Source organism: Chenopodium quinoa, unplaced genomic scaffold (assembly GCF_001683475.1).
Source record: "Chenopodium quinoa cultivar QQ74 unplaced genomic scaffold, ASM168347v1, whole genome shotgun sequence".
NCBI classification, from domain to species: domain Eukaryota; kingdom Viridiplantae; phylum Streptophyta; class Magnoliopsida; order Caryophyllales; family Amaranthaceae; genus Chenopodium; species Chenopodium quinoa.
In genome coordinates this window covers 2373714-2393806 of record NW_018745324.1, presented here as the reverse complement: position 1 = coordinate 2393806, position 20093 = coordinate 2373714, and the positions used below count along the sequence as shown (strand labels likewise).

Genomic DNA, 20093 nt, shown 5'->3' with positions numbered 1-20093 from the left:
AGGTTTTTATTATTAATGTTAAGGTTATTGTTGTTGTTTTTAATTTGTTTTTTTTTTTTTTTGGATTTTGTTATTTTTGTTGTTATTTTGAAGTGTTATGGTTAGTATTATTATTATTATTGTTATTATTATTGTTGATATTATTATTATTATTATTGTTATTATTGTTATTATTATTATTATTATTATTAGTGTTATTATTTTTAAAAATATGATTAGTATTATTATTAAACTAATTTGATATTAGGGTTTTTATGGTTATTGCATGTTGTTGTTTAATTTTTTTTTTTGTTGTTGTTGTTATAATAATAATATTATTATTAGTGTTATTAGTAGTACTATTATTAATATTTTTAATTATGATTAGTATTATAGTTGTTGATATTAGTGTTATTATTATTGTTATTATGGTTACTGTTGTTGTTGTTAATTTGTATTTGTTGTTGTTGTTGTTGTTGTTGTTGTTGTTATTGTTGTTAGTTATTGTTGTTAGTTATTGTTGTTGTTAAGTTTATTTGTTGTTGTTAATTTGTATTTGTTGTTGTTGTTATTGTTGTTATTGTTATTATGGTTATTATGGTTATTATGGTTATTGTTATTATTATTACTAAAATCGGATTATTTTTTTATTTTATGTAGATCGAGGGTTCTGGTGCTCGACATGCAATATCACGACGTCTGAATGTGTTTGTTAGGAGACAGACATCTCGATCTTCACCGGTTCAGCCCGAGCAGCAGCAATACGGGTCTACTAGTGGTTGGTCGAGAGACCAACAGTCTGGTAGTAGTCGGCCCTTGTACTCTGCAAGTGGAGCACCAATATATGACGAGGAAGACGAATGTTTGGCTAGTCATGCTGGTGACCGGGATGAAGAACAGGACCCTCAGGATTTCCATATGGTATATAGGGGTCAGTTTAGGAGATTTGTTGGTAGTGGGTCGAGTCAGCCTACTTCCAGCTCTGTAGAGGCATGGTTAGTGCAGGAACCGATGCCGGGTGGGCCTGAGGATGGGTCAGTTATCCCTAGTTTTGGCGGTCACGTGGCACGGTATATCTGGATGGATCAGGAGCGTAGTGTTTTGCGCTGTTTGAGTAGGACAAAGTTACGTTCTGACTTGTTCACTTGGCGAGGTCGTCAATCTGTGGAGGACATTGCGGCGATTGATGCTAGTTGGTTGTCTCACTTTCCCGGCCTGATGTTTAAGAGACTTGATTGGCCGTTGATTTCTGCTTTTGTTGAGAGGTGGCAGCCAGATACGAACACCTTTCACATGCCATTTGGGGAGATTACGATCTTGCTGCACGACGTGTACAACATACTTGGGTTATGGGTTGCAGGCAATATGGTGTCCACTACTCCTAGCACGGACGTGTTACGGGACGCGTGCTCGGTCACCATGGATATGACTCCAGATGATCTGTCTGAGGTTTGCGGCACAAAGACCATTTGGTAGGGTAGTGGGGTGTTGACTGATAAGATTTTTGAGTCGACATTGGCGGTTGACCGGGATTTTAGTGAGCAGCTTGATGTAAATTTGTGGTTAGTGCTTGGAGGTACACTGTTTGTAGACAAGCGTGGTTACCATACGCATCCTTCCTTCCTCCACGAGCTATGTCACACGGATGTCCCTATTAACGAGTATGCTTGGGGAACAGCTGCACTGGCCTACTTGTATCGGCAACTGGGCACGGCATCACAGAAAGGTGCTGATTTGATTGCTGGTTGTCTCATGCTTTTGCAAGCGTGGATTTACGAGTACTTTCCGTGCTTTCGGCCACAGCAGGGTACCTTGACCCGAGACCTTCAAATGCCTCGTGCGTCTGCTTGGGATGTAGGAGCGGGATGTCCTAGCAAGAACCTGGAGCGCCTGTTAGCTTTTCGTACTAGGATTGATGCGCTTACTGACCGTGAGGTGAACTGGCTACCATACGGAGCTGATCCTGCATTACGAGTGCCACCCACTTTATTCATTGGTTGCATCCAGTACCGTAACATCATTGATCCGTACATGCCTAATAGAGTGGTGCGCCAGCTTGGTTTCGTGCAAGGCATTCCCCGCGAGATCATCAGGCCAGAAAAGGCCAAGAGGCCGACTAACTTGAAGATGTATCGGGTTGACTTCCCGACTGAGATGACAGCTGTGATGTGGAACAGGTTTTTCCCTGGGGTATCTCAGAGTGTTGTTTTAGGTGCCCTACCCAGGCTTAGTGCTGCAGCTCCTTCGGTTGCGCCCGGTTACATGCAGTGGCTGTACAGGTTTTCTCACCCGCGGGTATCTCCAGGTCCAGGAGTTACAAGCAACCTGCCTGAGCGGACAAACACTGATTACGTAAGTATTAATGCTTATTATTATATTAATAATGACTTCTATTAATTTTTGTGTTATAATATGTTATTGTTTGATTTGCAGTGGATGGGTCGGTCCATGGAGATTCACCAAAGAGCACTAGCTGAGTATCCTGAAATGTCGAGTGAGACTCGAACACTGACTGAGAAGCTTGTATTTGATTGGAAGTAAAAAATGGGACTTTAGATTATTTTGATTAGATGTTCTGTTAGTGATGGTTTTAATTATGTTATTAACTTATTTTTATTTTATTTTTTTAAATGTAATGTATAAACTGGACACTTATTTTATTTTATATTTGATGTTTTGTTGCATATCATGTTAGATTAAAAGCAAATACATTTAAAATTAATTTCATAATTCTAATTTTCTTACAAATGTTCAAAGTTAGTGAATGTACATTACAAACTACCTAACTAATGCATCCCACATGTCCCTTCTCAATTGATATGATTGGTCCCATCCATTGTCACTATCCTCGTGGTGTTTCGTCCACCAACCGGCAATCGGCGGGAGTGGTGAATCAGGTACAAGGTCAAGACGGATAAAATGTGATCCACCAACTGTAGCAATCACAAACTCTCGAGTCGGTGACCGAACCCCGTTGCGTGCCCTAAGCGGTAAGACTGTGATGCATGGGTAGTAGCAAGTTGGTACTAGGCCTACTCCGAGACAAATCACCCTTGCGTTGAACCACGTAGCAATAGGAAATAAATCTTGAATTGTAACCATCCAATGCCGCTCCCCGACATCCCCACCATCCCATCGAATACGCTCCACGTTCATCCAAAGTCGCCCAAGCCCGTAAATCCGTTCGTACAAATCAGGATGACCAGCGACCTCGTTCGCTATTGTTTCCCGAGCGTCAAACCACTTATTTTGATCGCCAAAGAAGAAGTCGGCGACACAACGAAAGCCACAGTTCCCATCACCAATGACATCCTTCCAAGACGAAATGTACGGCAACATTGGGGCTGGAAGCAAGTTCAAATACCTGCATTGACTAATGTCACTTGGATCTACAACACAAAATTAAAAGATAAATTATTAGTAAAGCTACAAGTATTAAGTTTACATATTTTTATATTAAATATAGAATTTTAGTATTACCTGGTTCTGGGTCACCACCACGTTGAGTGTGTTGACGGTTCACATGCTCGAAATAGCTACGATCACGCCTGGTGTTATTTCTTTTCGGTCGACCACGAGTGTTAAGGTTGATATGTGGTTCTTCAAGGTGTGAATGATCTGGATGTAGCTCCTCTTCAATGATTCGCGTTACATTTCGACATACGGCCGGGTCACTTTCCATGACTTCGTCGATTAGGGACCGAAAATGTGCAGCCTCCTCGGTCGAATCATTTACCACTTCAGGAATGTTAACACCATCACCAATAACAAGTATCTTCCAGAAAGAATGAATTTGGCTGCTATACAATCCTGTCTGTGCAACTATCGAATCATGTATCTGGCAAGCACATGGAAAACCATGGGTCAGACGCATAGCACATCCAAACCGTTCATGGACCTGGTAACTCAAATCCCGCATCCTTTTCGTCTCGTTATCCAGAACTTTCAAGCAATGTTGAGACACTTTGCCATTTATACGTGACAGTGGCAACTGTCTGTACATCTGACCAATTTTAGACCTTGATGCCTCCAAGTCATTACGAATTTGTGTGATGCGATTACCGATATGACAATGGACTCGGGCCCATACGGTATCCAAAGCACCTGCCAATGATTCTAATTAGTAAATTCAAATACAATTACATTTAATACAATTACAATTACGTAACAACGAGAACAACTAATAAAATAATACAACTAACCTGTAGATGATTCTAACCAAGTTTTCACTGCTGAATGTTGGCTCTCAACTCTGCAGTTGGTGGTATTACCAAAATGAAGAACCTAGTTCGTCCAAAATTTCACAAATTTCTCCTTATGACAAAGCCAAGTTCTCTGAACATACTGAATCACTTCCGGATATTTTCCCCACCTCACTTGCATGGCAGTTAGAGCACGATCATACTCCCCCTGTGTTGTTGCATTCACGATTTTGAACCATCTCCCAGCTCTAAAACTGACACCAACCATCTTGTTTCCAAACATCTTCGTCACCTTAGCCTCCACATCTCTGTTGATGTGCCATAGATAGAGTAAATGTGACGTCCTTGGAAAGACTTCTCTCAAAGCCGCACATAGCCCAAGATCACGGTCTGAAATAAATACAGATGGCTCTTTATCAAACCCAATCAACTCCCTTAATCTCTGCAACACCCACCGATAGCTAGCCGTGCACTCGTCGCGCATGAAAACATATCCAACTAGAAAATTTTGGTTTGTCGGTGTCACGCCTACTATCTCAAAGAAAGGCATGTTATATAGATTGGTCTTGTAAGTAGAATCCATACCTATGACATGTGGGTATGTGCGGAGTATGTTGACCATGATCGGGTGCACCATAAATGCATGTTGCAAAACGTTGTGATCATCGTTCGTGAACCAGTAAATGTATTTACTCTCTCTCGCCAGATGAAGAAATTGCTGAACAACTCCTCTTCCTTCGGACATCTCCATCCTGAAGTCATTTCGGCAATTGTAAATGTGTCGGATGTTTGGATGATCATCAGGAAATTGCTCGGTAATAGTGGACATGATGTTACGGGGAGCAACCTTGGACTTTGTCATGTCCCGCACAACCTGTTTTGCACCCGGACTCAATCCGCTCACTTTACGGTGACCCTCTGGGTACACAATCGTTGGGTGGTTATGTGTCCCGGTGTGATCATTTTTCGCAATGATCTTCCAACTTTCGATGCTGACATCATAATATATCTTGATGTAGAATGGAAAACCATTAGCTTTGGTTTTGGTGTCCTTCCGTATCGCGTTCTCCAAATCTCTCGGCTTGCTCCTTCGTGACCGATCACATCGCAAATACCGATACGGCCGACCATCTCTGGTTTTGTTATAAGACGATTTCACCAATATAAATCCCAATTTTATGGAAACACCATCAGCCCATGTAACAACATCGTCAAATGTAGGAAAAAAACGTATCGGTGACAAAATTCCCACTATAATTCACACCGTCACCGCCTTCCTCAGATTCCATATCCTATACAAATTAAACAAAACATGCTTTATGTCAAAATAATAATAATAAAAACAATAATAATAATAATAATTATAATAAAAATAATAAAAATAATAAAAACAATACTAATAATAATAATAATAATAATAATAATAATAATAATAATAACAATACTAATAACAATACTAATAATAATAACAACAAATACAAAACAATAACAATATTAATGATAATAAAAAATTATAACAACAACTACAAAACAATTTATAAGACCATAACATTAATTAATAAATAAATAATAATAATAATAACAATAATAATAATAATAATATTAAAATTATTATTTCTACTAATTAATAATAACAATATCAACAACAACAACAATAAAAGAAACAGCAACAATAATAATATCAACTACAACAACAACAATAATAATATCAACTACAACAACAACAATAATAATATCAACTACAACAACAACAATAATATCAACAACAACAACAACAACTACGATAATAATAATAATAATAATAATAATAATAATAATAATAATAATAATAATAATAATCACAATAAAAATAATAATAATAATAATAATAATATTAATATTTTCAATAATTATAATAATAATATAAATAATGAAACAAAAAATAAACATAATACTAATAATCATATTAATAAAACAAAATTACATTAATTATAAAATACTAAATCACAATAATCACAAGACCACGAAAAAAAATACATAAAAAAAAACTTAATAAACATAAAAAAATTAAATAAACGTACTTAAAATTTTTAAAAAAAAAATTTTGAATAGGGACATCCGCCTAAAATTTCCGGATGTCCCTTGGTACATCCGCCTCAAATTTCCGGATGTACCATGGAACATCCGGATTTTTTAGGCGGATCCCATCTTCCGCTTGAAATTTCCGGATGTTCCATGGTACATCCAAAAATTTTAGGCGGATGTACCTAGGACATCCGGAAATTTTAGGCGGATGTCCTAATTACCGAAAAAAAAAAACTTACAGAATGATCCGACGCATTCTCCGGTGTACGTATGTTCCACTCGCCGTCCATGACCCAAGACCCGTCGGAAAATTTCACGATTTTTAAAAATAGAAAATTTAGGTGGTCGTGGGGACCGATTTGGTTGCAAGGTCGTGGGGACCGATTTTGGGAGGCTCGGGACAGCAATGTCGTGAAGTGAGGGGACCGTTTCATGTATTGTGCCCAAATGGGGAACAAGGTCCATTTTATAACACAAATTGCATAAAGGGCATAGTGGTCCATTCAAGTCAAAAAGGGAGCGTTACCTGGTAAATTGGGAGCGACAAATAGCAGTTGAGTTGTTTATTCACAATTCGCAAAATCCAAAACATTTTACATTATTACCGCTCGATAAACTTCCCAAATTTATCAGGATTTTTTACGAAACTGAGCCCTATTAGCAAACTATTTACGAATATAGACGCGTGGCCAAACTATTTACGGAATTGAGCTTCTGAGGTAAAACGTTGTCTCGGTCAGCGTTTTACCTCTGTTATTATTTTTAAAAAAATTTCTTATTTAGTGAAATACAAATTTTTTTTTAAAAAAAATATGGAAATACATAAAAACGCTGCCTCAGTCAGCGTTTTTGTCTTAGGCTGTAACAGCCCTTAAAACGCTGATTGAGTCAGCGGTTTTGCCTGGTATATTTTTCGCGCACTCACTCTTCCTTAAAACTAAAAACTCAAACTCACTCTTCCTCACGCAATAGCCTATCTTCCTCAAAGCTCTACCGTCGCCGCCGCCGCCTGCTGCCTGCCGCCGTCGCCGCCGCCTATTGCCTGCTGTCGCCGCGCCTCTCCTCTTCTTTATAATCACATTGTTAGTACTTCTCACTTATTTGTTTTTAAAATTTAAAAACCTAGGTTAGTTTGATAATTATATACTACATTGTTTTAATTTGATAATGTTGTTGTTTATTCTAAGTTAGTTTGATGTAAATTGACAATTATGTTGATAATTCTAAGTTGGTTTGTTGTAATTTGATAATTGTCTAGTATAAAAGCCCTAAATTGATGTTAGTTTAATAAGAAAGTTTACGATGAAATTGTGGAAATGTTTGATAAAATTGTTGAAAATGTTGATGAAATTGTTGATAATGTTGATGAAATTGTTGTTTTAGTTTGACAAAGTAGCCTACATTGTTGTTTAATTACGAAAATTTTGTTATGTAGAATATGTTGGTTGTAATAGTGTGACTATGTTCGTTGTGTACTTTGTTGTGGTTGTAATGTGAACCATGGACACCCGAGATAGGACACCCCGACCCACCGACCCTTCTGTCCTTACACTACAGGACACACATCTTAGCGTTGACATTTGGAGTCAGTCGGTTGATCCGGCGGGCATACTGACATGCATGCACTACACTGTTGCGTTCCTTGGCGATTGGGTTATCGATCCCCGCATTCTGCCTTTCGTGGAGTACGCTGGCTTCATGGGTATACATCAGATGGCGTTCAGAGAGGTCGACCCAGCGCTTGTGGAGAGATGGAGGCAGGAGACGCACTCCTTCCATCTACCTGTTGGGGAGGCGACCGTGACGTTGCGAGACGTGGCGATACTCACACGGCTTCCCATTCATGGGAGTCCGGTGTCTGGATCTGCGTTGGCCGATCCCCCCGGTTATGTAGCTCAGGTTCTCGGGGTTCAGTCAGGACCGGACGATATCAGGGGCGGCGGATTGAGGACCGGCTGGATACGCGACACTTTTCGTGTGTTGCCTGATGGTGCTGATGAGGCCACTATTGCGAGACATGCTCGAGCGTACCTTTTTCTGCTCATCTCGGGTGTGTTGTTCGGTGGCAAGAGTGGCAGCCATTTACAAATCATTTACCTGCAGCTGGTAGACCACGACTGGGAGCATATTCGTGGCTACAGCTGGGGCAGTGCTTGTTTGGCGATGTTGTATCGCCATCTGTGTAGAGCATCCCATCGGGGTTCTCGTGAGATCAGTGGACCGTTATTTTTGCTTCAGATAACCTACCTATCTGTTAACAATTTAATTTGGAAAGTTCTTACTTAGTTTACAATTAACCTAGTTTTGTGTGTTTGATGACCAGTATTGGTCTTGGGAGCACATCCATGTATCCAGGTAGGCCTGCTATACATCGTCAGGGGCAGCAGGATCAGGACCAGCAGTATGAGCGGTACATTCCTCCACCACGGCCTTCCGCTGACGAGGCGTACGCTTGCAGATGGGCGGTCCCCAAGCTGACATATGCGCATGCGGCGAGGGGCCTGCCGTACTACCGAGACGCCCTTGATCGACTGACCGAGGATCAGGTGAAATCTTTAATTTGTTTATGAAATTGTTATTTATTATGTATACTCTTAACATATTTAATATGCACTAACCTGTTTATTATGTTACTTTTTATGTGTTATCGCAGATGACATGGGACCCGTATGAAGCTGATTTAGTTGCTGCCATGCCTCCACATCTGCTAGATCATCAGGCGCAGTGGCGTTCTAGGGTCCCCCTGATCTGTTTTGAGGTCGTCGAGGGTCACCTACCAGATCGAGTCATGCGACAGTTTGGACTACGACAGACTGTCCACCAGCAGTGTGACACTAGTGCCCGGCTGCACCGCATTGACCGTCGGGGAAAAAGCGACAGGAACTGGCGGACGGAGCATGCCCAGTACATTGACTTGTGGCATCGACGGTTGGAGTTCGTCGTCACTGGTGACCCCATCCACGGCGTTATGGATCCATACGATCCATACATGGAGTGGTACATGCGGATTACACGTCGTTTCATCAACCCCAGCTACACACCGCCATCCGCACATTACCATCCATCCTTTGACGTGATCAGGGGATATGTAAGTGTATTTGATTAACTTATTTTTATCAATTTTAAAATTGTATATCATTCAACTAACAAATCCTTAATTATTGCAGGCGTTGGATATGACGGCGATGGTTGACGCACTGTCGGACGTCCTTCCAGGCATACCTGAGCCGCCCAGAGCACAGGTCGAGCGGGTGCGAGATATGGGCATGGCTACCTTGCAGAGATATGGTCACGCCTATCTCGTCCACCCCCGGGACAATCATGGCGGCCACTCTAGTCACTCACAGTTCAAGGCTGGCCAGAGTAGCTGTGGGGGTGATCCTTCGTCATTCACGGGCGCAGAGGAGTACGACATTCGCAGTTCCGCGCCCCTACGTCATCCTGATGACCCATCTTCCAGCCAGCTGACTTCGCCAGTACGCCCGAACCCATTTACCACGGTCCGTCACTACAGCCGTCGTCAAAGGCCGAGAGTGGACATACAGGATAGAGAGCCGTTACACCAAATTGATGAGAAAGAATAGGATAGAATTATCTGATTTATTTGCTGTAATGACCTTCTCTAGTTTGTTGTACATAACACTTACATTACATTATTATTTGAATAATTATTTGAATGAATTTATGTCTTGTTTGAATTTCAAATTCCTTATTTGTCCATGTTTGACTCATTTCGTTCAAAATAAATTGTGGATGTGGAGGTGGTGGATGTGGAGGAGGATGGGTGGTGGATGTGGAGGAGGAGGGTGGTGGAGGTGTTGGAGGATGTGGAGGAGGAGGGTGATGGTGGTGGTGGATGTGGAGGAGGAGAGTGGTGGTGGTGGTGGTGGATGTGGAGGAGGAGGGTGATGGTGGTGGTGGATGTGGAGGAGGAGGGTGGTGGAGGATGTAGATGAGGAGGGTGGTGGTGTTGGGGGATGTGGAGAGGGTGGTGGGTGTGGAAGGGGGCTGCACTAGCTGCTATTGGGGGCCTGCTGTTGCTGCCTTCAGCCAGCAGATAAAACGCTGACTGAGGCAGCGTTTTATGCTTAGGTGTAAAACGCTGACTCAGTCAGCGTTTTTCTCTGTTATGGATACAAGAAAAATGCTGACTGAGTCAGCGTTTTACTGTATTTCCAATTTTTTTTTTTTTAAATTTGTATTTCACATAATACGAAATTTTATAAAAAAAAATAATAACCAAAGGTAAAACGCTGACCGAGGCAGCGTTTTATATCAGAAGCTCAGTTTCGTAAATAGTTTGGTCACGCGTCTAAATTGGTAAATTGTTTGCCAATTAAGCTTACTTTTGTAAAAAAATCCAATTTATCATTTCCTCTAAATATTCTTTAGTTTATATTTATGTGTTGAAAGGCAAAAAGCCAAAGTCGAAAGCAGCAAAGCAACCATGAAAAAGGCTATCACAAGCAGCGGTTCTTGGTGGCGCCTCCTCACATCCCAACCCCGTAACTTCTCTTTCTTTCCTTGTTCTTTTTTTTTTTTTTTTTTGGCAATAACCCTGAAATTATATTTATCCCCATTTGATTATTTGATTCGATTTATTACATTGTTTTTTTTTTTTCCGAATTTTACCCATATTTGGCTTTAATTTAATTGCTCAAAGTTCTCAACTTTTAAATCTTTGTTGATTTGTTTACTATTGTTTGGTAGTTGTATTCATATTATCTGACTTAAGTTCTAATTAGCTGAGAGTACAATTAGTATATTGTGAAAAATTTGATTAACAGTTGTTTTGAACTTGAGTATCTCTTAAATACTTCGTTTTTCTTTTAATTTTATTTTTTCTTATTTGATCATATGAAGTATTAATTGAATGATGAAGAATGAAAATTAGTGTAGTCTAGTGAGAATTATTAATTTATTAAAATTTGTAGTGGTTTCTTAGGCATTGCCTATGTTACTCTAACTCGACTACGAATATTGGAGACGGGTTTGTGTCTAAGTGTGGTTCAACTAACTTGTGAATGATTTTGGTCCAGAATGAAATGTCTAGTGTCCATACATATGCGGTATGCAAGAGTGTGAACGATCTTATGCAGGTACTTGGCATGAAGTGAATAGTCCAAGTAAAAAGAACATTTAAATAAATTGGGAAACTAGGGTTGGAAATTGATGCTGAAAGTTTGATTGATTACCTTGCTTTATCTCATATTTACATAGCTTATTCTACTTAGTTTTGATTTTGATGTAATTTTTCTTTTAATAACTTTTGTTTAACTTGATTGGTGCCTTTGAGAGCGCCTTATAGTCTGAGTTACTGGGGCACGGCAAAAATGCCACCATACTAGGGTTGATACGACTAACATGGATAAGTGGATAACTGGTATGGATGGAATATGGCCTGGACACGCCATGTTGTTGTTGGGTACGCCAAGCTTAATGAAACCCTAGTTTGGAATTAGTAGATCAGTTTAAGAGAAGATGGTTCTAAATATTAGGGTTTTTGTCACAATAGAGAGGGGGTTTCCATGGTAATGTTCTCACGCTATATGAGGACTATAAGTGGTCGAAGAGTAGTGCATAGCTTGGCTAGGAAATTAGAGTAGAGAATTCGAGAAAGAGAAAACATAGGGTGTGGTTGAGGAGAGAGAAATTAGTGTTTTGGGTCGGATATCAAAAGAAAGCAAGTGCATTGTCTTCATGAATATGTTTTGGGTCTTTTCCTTTGATATATAGTTTGACCTCAATTTGTCATTAATGCAAGAAATTAGTGTCGTGGCTAACTCCTTATCAAATTAATCCTAAAACTTACCAACTATACCAAGTATGGTGGCGGATAGGGTTGAGTTCCTTGAGGACGGACAATAAATGACACTACTCTTACTTGCATAGAATTAAGTTAGTTTAAAAAAGTAGGTAGGTTGTTGATTAAAATTAACTATATTGACTGAAATACAAGTGTAAACTAAATCTAAAATCTCGAATTTTATTCAATGACAAGACACTAGGGGCATAATAGGGTTCAAGGATAATCAATCAAGTGTTAGATAAGGAGAACTCAAGCTAAACCCAAATTTTACATGTGCATATCATTGGCTTCTAAATTAGTCCTAATGATTTCTCAATCCTTAGACAAATTCCCTATGCATTACACATGGACTCCTATAAACTAATTACTTGCAAATGGCTAGTTTAATGCAATGAGTATTAGAAGACAGGTAGGGAATAATTTAATTAATATTATCCAGCATAAACCCATAATCTCATACAAATCTAAATTTACCCATAACCTTACCCCTAACAAAAACACCACTCACAAAGCATTATCTTAACTAAAGAAAAAGTAAAGATTTTTTATTTTATTTATTTTTTATTTTTTATTTTTTATTTTTAATTATTAATAAAAAAGCAAGAAAAGAATTGAGCTATAAAGAAGATTACCATAATGGACGAAGAAATAATACTAAAGTTGGTGGATTGAATCTTCAAAGTTGATTACAAGGATTAATAACATGTAATCTAATAATTTGTCTTTCTGTCTCTAATTAAGCTAAGCTTTAAGCTAATGATATTGAAATAAAGTTCATCATAAGAAGGCCTCGACTCTTAAATAGTAAATCACAAAATTAGATGATCCAGGCAAATTGAATTGCGGGTATGTTCGGGCAAACTTGGTATGAAAATCTTGGTGATCCTAGGTTAGGTTTGCAGACCTTCCTGGTTTTCCAATAACTTCAAAGCTAGAATTTTGATGAATTTCTTAGGTGAACTCTTGCTTGGACGGCTGCCTAATTTGCGGGGGCAAACTGTTCTAGGCTTAATATCTGCATTTTTTTTTGATATATTCTTGTTTTGAGCTTGATGAATCCTTTATCACATGCCCTAAAGCCATTAACAAACCATTATAGACGAAACTAATAGGCAAAAGGAAGAATAAGGGCATAAAATGTTTTTCTAGAGAGATTGGAGAAGGAAGAGTTGAATTAAAACATGCGAAAAAATAAATTGAAAAATTATTTATAAGGGTCCTAAAACCTACTGTCTCACTAGCTAATGAGTGACACTATGTCGCTCATTTAACTTTTTGCAACCTAATTGTTTAGAGAAACTAAAATCAATATGGAAAGGACAATAAATGACTATAAAAGAAAGGAAAAAGGAAAGGGTTTTATTGAAGCAAGGGTGAAAGGGAGGAATAAGGGGAAAAGAATTGATGCAAGATTTGAAACAAATAATATACACTAATTCACTAGCCATTTAAACCCTTCGGTCACTATAAAGGAAAGGTATGCTTTCATGGGGGTTTCCTAAGAGTTTAGCCAACAAAAAGACATAATGGAAGCACAAAAACAAGGAAAGAAGAGTTTTGGAAAACAAAAAAAAGGGTTTATTTACAAATTGGACTTAACTGGGTTATAGATGAATGCATGCAAATCTACTAGTTTGTAGGAGTCGCCATATTGAAGGATTTTTAAGTTTGATTGAAAGAGCCACCATGCTATACATATAGGACTAGAGTTACACCGCTTCTTGATTTTATCCAGGCGGTATAAGAGTAGAATCTTGTAGTGACCAAGAAATGTTCATATTCAAGCACCCTATAAATAGCTATCTAGGCCAATTAATGACCTATTTTTGCTGACAATTCTTTAAACTAATCTACCTAAGGTGACTAGATCCAGTTGCTCAGTCATTAAGATGTGAGTGAAAAATACATAACCATACAACAGAGACAGCTATTAAAGCAGTTAACTTTAAGAGGCTACCTCTTTGGGAACAAAAGAAATGACAAGTATTATCGTAGGAAACAGGAAAGAAAGTCAGAAGAGGGAGAAATTAAACTTATCTGAAGGATCTATGTTTGACAGTTCGTGTCTTTGGCGAGTTTGTGTCACTATTTCAATTGTCTTAGCAAAAGAAGTTGATGTTTGTCAGTCTTCTTGTCCTTTAGAGTTTTATACTCTAGGGGTTTTTGAATGTATCTAAGATATGACCATATTAAATGTGAAATAGTGGTGTTTTTGTATTTTTATTGAACAATGCACTGTTCAAAAGGCTTCTTTTCCAAAGGGAGATTTGGAGTATATAGGCAAATTTCTTGTCAAATTCTATGGGGGAGAGCCTGGTGCTACCAGATGTGCTTGACTAAATTTAATTTCTTGTTGTGCTATATTTCTTCAAAAGGGATTTCTATGCAATATTGGGCGATCAATTTCAAAAGAAAGAGGCATGATTCTTTTGCATTAGAGGCGTTTAAACTTTGGTCAATTGTTTTACTTTTACAAAGATGGGAACAAATCCCAACTGTAGGGTCTTTTTTTTTTTTTTTTTTTTAATGCTTTCCTTAATAATTCTTTTGTTTCTTTGGGGGTTAGGGAATGTGGGGACTTGTGAATGTTGATCCTATACTAAATCATAGTGGCTTCGGTAATTTTTATATTAGGGACCTGAAAATGGTATATCAGGTGGTATGTACTAATCTGAACCTGCCCCCTCACATATATAATGGTTTAGAATAAAAAGATATTGAGCATTTCTGTACATGGAAATGTTGCACAGGATTGCTGTTATATCAAATTTGGTATTTTTAGGAATCAAGGCACTGATCCTTCCTTTTTATGTATTAAGGGCAATTAGTTTTGGAGTTTCTTGTTGCTGTAGTGAAAGTCTAAGGCCGTTGCTAATCATGTAATTTTGTGAGTGCTTTGTTAATGTAGGGGTTTCTATTTGTTCTAGGTTTTCTTCTTCAACCTTTCATAGAAGGCGGGGAGATGGATTTTTGTGGCTTCTTTGTTATTTTGTACTTGAGAATTTGATGATTAATAAAATTTCTGTTTTGATTGTCTAAAGAAAAAAGAAAAAGAATGTTACTTCTTTAATTGTTTTCTTTTGCGATATAAATTGTTAGAAGTTAAACCTCTATTTTCATGACAAATCAATGACTTTGTTTTTTCTTTTATGACACAAATTGTTACAAGTGAAGGAGGCAAATAAAAAGGGGGGGGGGGGGTGGGAGAGATTAAGAGGGATTTATGACCCTTCATTTTTTAATGTACCAATGTTTAAAATTGGAATGATTTGGAAAGAAAATAGGATAATAATTCGTAATTATAAGTAAATGATAACAGTCTCACTCATGACATCTACCCAGCCTTCTCTCTCCTCTCTTTATGTGGTAAAATTTTCTCTCTCCTCCCTCTCATGATCTCCTATCCCTTGATCCTGTAGATGGAAAAATTTCCCCAATTCAAGGGAATTGCCCTAATCTTCATCTCCTTCCTTGAATCCTTGATTAATTCACACTCACTTGTATATTTGGCTTGCTGCTTAGTGAGGTCGAATTTCTTTATTCTTATCATTTTCTTGTGTTGATTTACTTGAAATATAATTCTCTATTTTTTTCTTCTCAAGCAATTGAAATTACAACAAAAAGGTTAAAATTAATAAAAAAAATAAATAATAATCTGCTTCACAGCGACTGCAAGTCTGCTATATGAACAAGAAAAATTTGTATTCCCTGATTCCCTCTCCTTCTCACTCATGTAACCAAGCAAGGGACATTGTTTCCTTTTCCCTCCATTTCCCCCTCTCCTTCTCACTCATGTAACCAAGCCAGTGTCATGTCCTGCCATTGTGTTACGTTTGTGGATTTGGATCAGGTTTGCTGAATTTGTAGCCCAATCTGAACTCTGATTTACATGGTCATTTTGTGTTCCTAGGATGCCATGTGCATTTACTTGGAAAATGACTATACAAGGGAATCTTACATGTCTTTCATACATTTTTACAGGAGCATCTTGTCACCCTCTTCCTATGACCAATGTAATCTGCGAAAAATACGCTAGTTTGACCAGAGTGCTTCAGATACATTCAGAAGCAATTTCCCAAAGGAGACTATTTACAGAAAATGCTGCAGATAGTAGCTTTGAACCTAGTTGCTGCAGTTCTGAGGCGCCGTCTGGCTTAAAGGCTGATGCTCAAAATATAGTGAACAAAGATATGATGAGTAAATTGAAAACATCCCCGCGACATGATCTTGCCATGGTTTTTACATGTAAAGTTTGTGAAACAAGACAAATGAAGTCGTGCAGTCGTGAATCATATGAGAATGGTGTAGTTGTTGTGCGTTGTGATGGATGTGATAATCTTCATCTCATTGCAGATCGACTTGGATGGTTTGGGGAGCCAGGGAGCATCGAGGACCTTCTTGCTACCCGTGAGGAATTGGTGAAAAAGGGTCCTATTAATTCCTTAAATCTGACTCTTGAAGATTTAGCTGGGAAGAAGCTTTGAGATGTGTGTATTATTAGTTTAATTATCATACGTTTGCATTGCAGATTTATTGCAATTATAGCCGGTACAAAGGCTAGGTATTTGGTGGTTTTGTTGGTTGGACTGGCTTTATCCTTTATGTGCTCTCTTACTTAGAAGTGTAATTACGTTTTCTACACAATAAAAATAGCTTTGCAATGTGTGTATTATTAGTGTAGTTATTCCATAATTAAAATTAGCAAAGTTGGTAGAGCAAAAAAGAATGGCATGTTTTCTACTCCGTATGTAGGTAATTGTTTCGAGTCTAATCTATACTTTATACTCCTTCCGTTTTATAATATTAGTCTCATATGGAATCAATCACATAAAATAAGAAAAAAAATATATTTGAAATCGAATATTAAAGTACAACATAATTCATAATTAGTTTACCTTATTTAACTTTTTTGACTTTTTTATTAGGAAAGCACAAGTCATAATGACATAATTTAAGGTCAAGATTTTCTTACTAGTCATGTTATCAATCCACAACCAATTAATTCCAAAAAAATCAAGTTATAAATGAAAGAATATTTAATATGGGTAGATATTTTTTAATCGCCTAAAATAATACATGAGACTAACATTATGAAACGGAGGGAGTATATTAATAGGCGTTTTAAATCAAGTCGACATGCCATGTGACACTCTTCATGGGATTTCGAATCAAATCTACATGCCACATGACACTCTCTACTTTCTTTATTGACTATTATACCATGTTATTACACAATAAAAAATAAAATTGAGCCCTTGATCTCAATGTTAGTTATTAAGAATTTTACCATTGAACTATGTCTTAATGTGTTTTTTATATATATATGTCTTAATGTGTTTTATATATATATATATATATATATATATATATATATATATATATATATATATATATATATATATATATATATATATATATATATATTAGACCTGGCAATCCTGACCTAGACCCGATGACCCGACCCATGACCCGAAATTGACCAAAAACAAGAATTAACTCGACCCGACTCATACCCAACCCGAAGTGGAACTGACCCGACCTTGACCCGAAACCCGAAATGACCCAACCCAAAATGACCCGACCCGAGATGACCTGACCCAAAGTTGACCCGAGACCCGACCCGACCCGACCCGAAGTTGACCTGACCCGAAAATGATCCGACCTTTAACATCTTTTAGTAAATAATTATATAAGTTATAAAAAGTTTATATTGGGAAATTATACATTAAAATAGAGCCAACAACATCTTACATGACTACATTGACTTTCATATAATAGCTAAAAAAGATGGTCAAAGTGAGATGTGTGAATAGTGCAAAATGTCAAATCCTTAAGAGTAATTTGGGACGGAGGGAGTATAAGAATAATTCAAAGAAATTATTACAACAATGATAATGATAATAAGAGTACGTAGAAAAACTAAGATCAATAAGAGAGTGAGGTATAACTCAATTAGTTAGAGCATCCCTCTTAGTTTCAAGAGATCAGGAAAGTGATTCTTAGTCTAAAGTTCTATACACACAGGAAAAAAAATAATAAAAAAAAAGTTAATAAAAGTCAAACAATTACTATAATCCATGAAAAAAATAGTCTTAATAAATATAGTGAGTTTTTCGTTAAAAAAAATAAAATAAATATATATACAGAGTTGAATTTAACCCAATGAATCACCCGAATATGACTCGACTAGAAGTTGACTCGAAAATTGACCCAACCCGACCCGAATTGACTCGACCCGAAAATTGACCCGACCCAAACTGACCTGACCCAAACTTGACCCGACCCAAACTCGGGCCGAAGTGTTGACCCAATACCCGACCCGACCCGATTATCAGTCAACCCAAAATCAACCCGAAACCCAAAATGACCCGACCCATACCTGACCCGAATGACCTATTTGCTAGGTATATATATATATATATATATATATATATATATATATATATATATATATATATATATATATATATTATATATATATATATATATATATATATATATATATATATATATATATATATATAAAGCAGGATAAAGTCAAATCACCTAGTCAAAAATAATTCCTAAGTTCCTCTAACTATGCAGATGGGGAAGAAGGGTCGATCCACAGGTCTTCCGGTTGAGATAATATTATGTAAAGATAATATTTAGGAAATATTGTTAGGATCCCTTAGTTATCTTTATGTAAATATTTGATTTGGTAATTATTCCTAAGCCTAAGATAATTAGGAATAGGTTGTAGACTATATATGTACACGTTGAGAATTATTGAGATTTTGAGGTATAAAATTGATTTTGGCATGGTATCAAGAGCTAGGATTTAGAAATTCAAATTTTTTTTCTCTGAGACAGTGATTAGTGATGGCGAAGGGAGATGATGAAGTTCCGCAACCACCTACCCCTATTGATCTTAATTATCATCTGGGATCGAGTGATCATCCCGGAATTATTATTACCCCAATTAAGCTACGTGGGGCGAATTATGATGAGTGGGCTAAGACTATGCGTCGAGCGTTGATTGCTAAGTGGAGTTTGGATTTGTGGATGGCTCAATTAAGGACCCTGCTGCCGATTCTCCACAGAGGAAGCATTGGATAGCAGTCAACTCCATGCTCGTTGCTTGGATTAGTAATACATTGGATGATTGGTTGCGCTTCACCATTGGAGACTATGACTATGTGAGCGAGTTATGGGTACACTTACAGCAACGATATTGTGTTGTTAGTGGTACTAGAGTATGTCAATTGAAGAACTCTTTGGGAGAATGTAAGCAAACGACCACGGAGTCGGTGACGGAGTATTTTGGCCGTTTATCTAAAATATGGACGGAGTTGCTACAATATTCTCGCGTTCCAAAGTGCTCTTGTGGACAGTGTAAGTGTAATATCACCAAGCAAGTAGGTGATATGAGAGATGAAGACTACTTATATTATTTTATGATTGGTCTAGACAATTCGTATGAGGCAATTCGGGCTCAATTGTTGGCACAAACCCCTTTGCCTCATGTGGATAATGCGTATCAAGCAGTGATAAATACCGAGAGACTTTGCTCTAAGGATGGAAAGCCGAAGGAGAATGTTTTGGCGTTTAAAGTAGACTCAAGAGTTAAGTCGAGCTCGGGTGATGGTGAAAAACCTTTTTGCACCCACTGCAATCGGGAAGGTCATGATAAAGATTAAAGAGAGTTTTTATAAATTGATCGGATTTCCCGAATGGTGGGATGAGAATCGCAGAGGAGGTAGAGGCCGCGGTCGAGGTGATCATGGGGGAAGCAAAGGAGGTTGTGGTGCTAGTGGGGGGGCGAAATACTGCTTCTCAAAGTACTACACATAGGGCGAATACTGTACAAGAAGGCGTAAATAGTGAAGCGACCAGCAATCAATCTTCCTCTACGCAAGGTCTTTCGGGTGTGAACTCTGACCAAGCTCAACAAATCATTGAATTGTTGAGTAATAAATCTAAGTCTCGCTTAGAAGGTAAGACAAAAGTCCCATGGATCGTAGATACTGGAGCCTCTAATCATGTAACGAATGATTTAT

The 20093-nt window shown here is 37.8% G+C and overlaps 3 protein-coding genes across 3 annotated transcripts; 2 read left to right on the top strand and 1 right to left on the bottom strand.

Annotated features, from left to right (window-relative positions):
• Positions 1–2757: 2757 nt before the first annotated feature.
• On the bottom strand, positions 2758–5470 carry LOC110712720. The gene is made up of 5 exons (XM_021891174.1): positions 5412–5470; positions 4357–5314; positions 4182–4263; positions 3460–4095; positions 2758–3368 (listed from the first exon to the last, which is right to left on the bottom strand). Exons 1-5 carry the CDS (start codon positions 5468–5470, stop codon positions 2758–2760), a joined length of 2346 nt encoding a protein of 781 aa, XP_021746866.1.
• A 5151-nt stretch (positions 5471–10621) lies between these two features.
• On the top strand, positions 10622–16723 carry LOC110712678 (DNL-type zinc finger protein-like). The gene is made up of 2 exons (XM_021891146.1): positions 10622–10750; positions 16036–16723. The coding sequence occupies exons 1-2, from the start codon at positions 10693–10695 to the stop codon at positions 16536–16538; spliced, it is 561 nt and encodes a 186-aa protein (XP_021746838.1). The 5' UTR covers positions 10622–10692; the 3' UTR covers positions 16539–16723.
• Positions 16724–19163: 2440 nt separating this feature from the next.
• LOC110712719 lies at positions 19164–19733 on the top strand. Its single transcript, XM_021891173.1, has one exon. It carries the CDS (start codon positions 19164–19166, stop codon positions 19731–19733), a length of 570 nt encoding a protein of 189 aa, XP_021746865.1.
• Positions 19734–20093: the final 360 nt, after the last annotated feature.

What these genes read in the sequence shown, in the direction of transcription:
- LOC110712720 (XM_021891174.1), bottom strand. Translation starts at nt 5,470, where the DNA reads ATGGAATCTGAGGAAGGCGGTGACGGTGTGAATTATAGTGGGAATTTT. An exon ending in GGGAATTTTGTCACCGATAC is followed by an intron (nt 5,315 to 5,411) that starts GTTTTTTTCCTA and finishes TAACAAAACCAG; the next exon opens with AGATGGTCGGCCGTATCGGT. An exon ending in TGGTGGTGACCCAGAACCAG is followed by an intron (nt 3,369 to 3,459) that starts GTAATACTAAAA and finishes TTTGTGTTGTAG; the next exon opens with ATCCAAGTGACATTAGTCAA.
- LOC110712678 (XM_021891146.1), top strand. Translation starts at nt 10,693, where the DNA reads ATGAAAAAGGCTATCACAAGCAGCGGTTCTTGGTGGCGCCTCCTCACA. An exon ending in CCTCCTCACATCCCAACCCC is followed by an intron (nt 10,751 to 16,035) that starts GTAACTTCTCTT and finishes ACATTTTTACAG; the next exon opens with GAGCATCTTGTCACCCTCTT.
- LOC110712719 (XM_021891173.1), top strand. Translation starts at nt 19,164, where the DNA reads ATGCTCGTTGCTTGGATTAGTAATACATTGGATGATTGGTTGCGCTTC.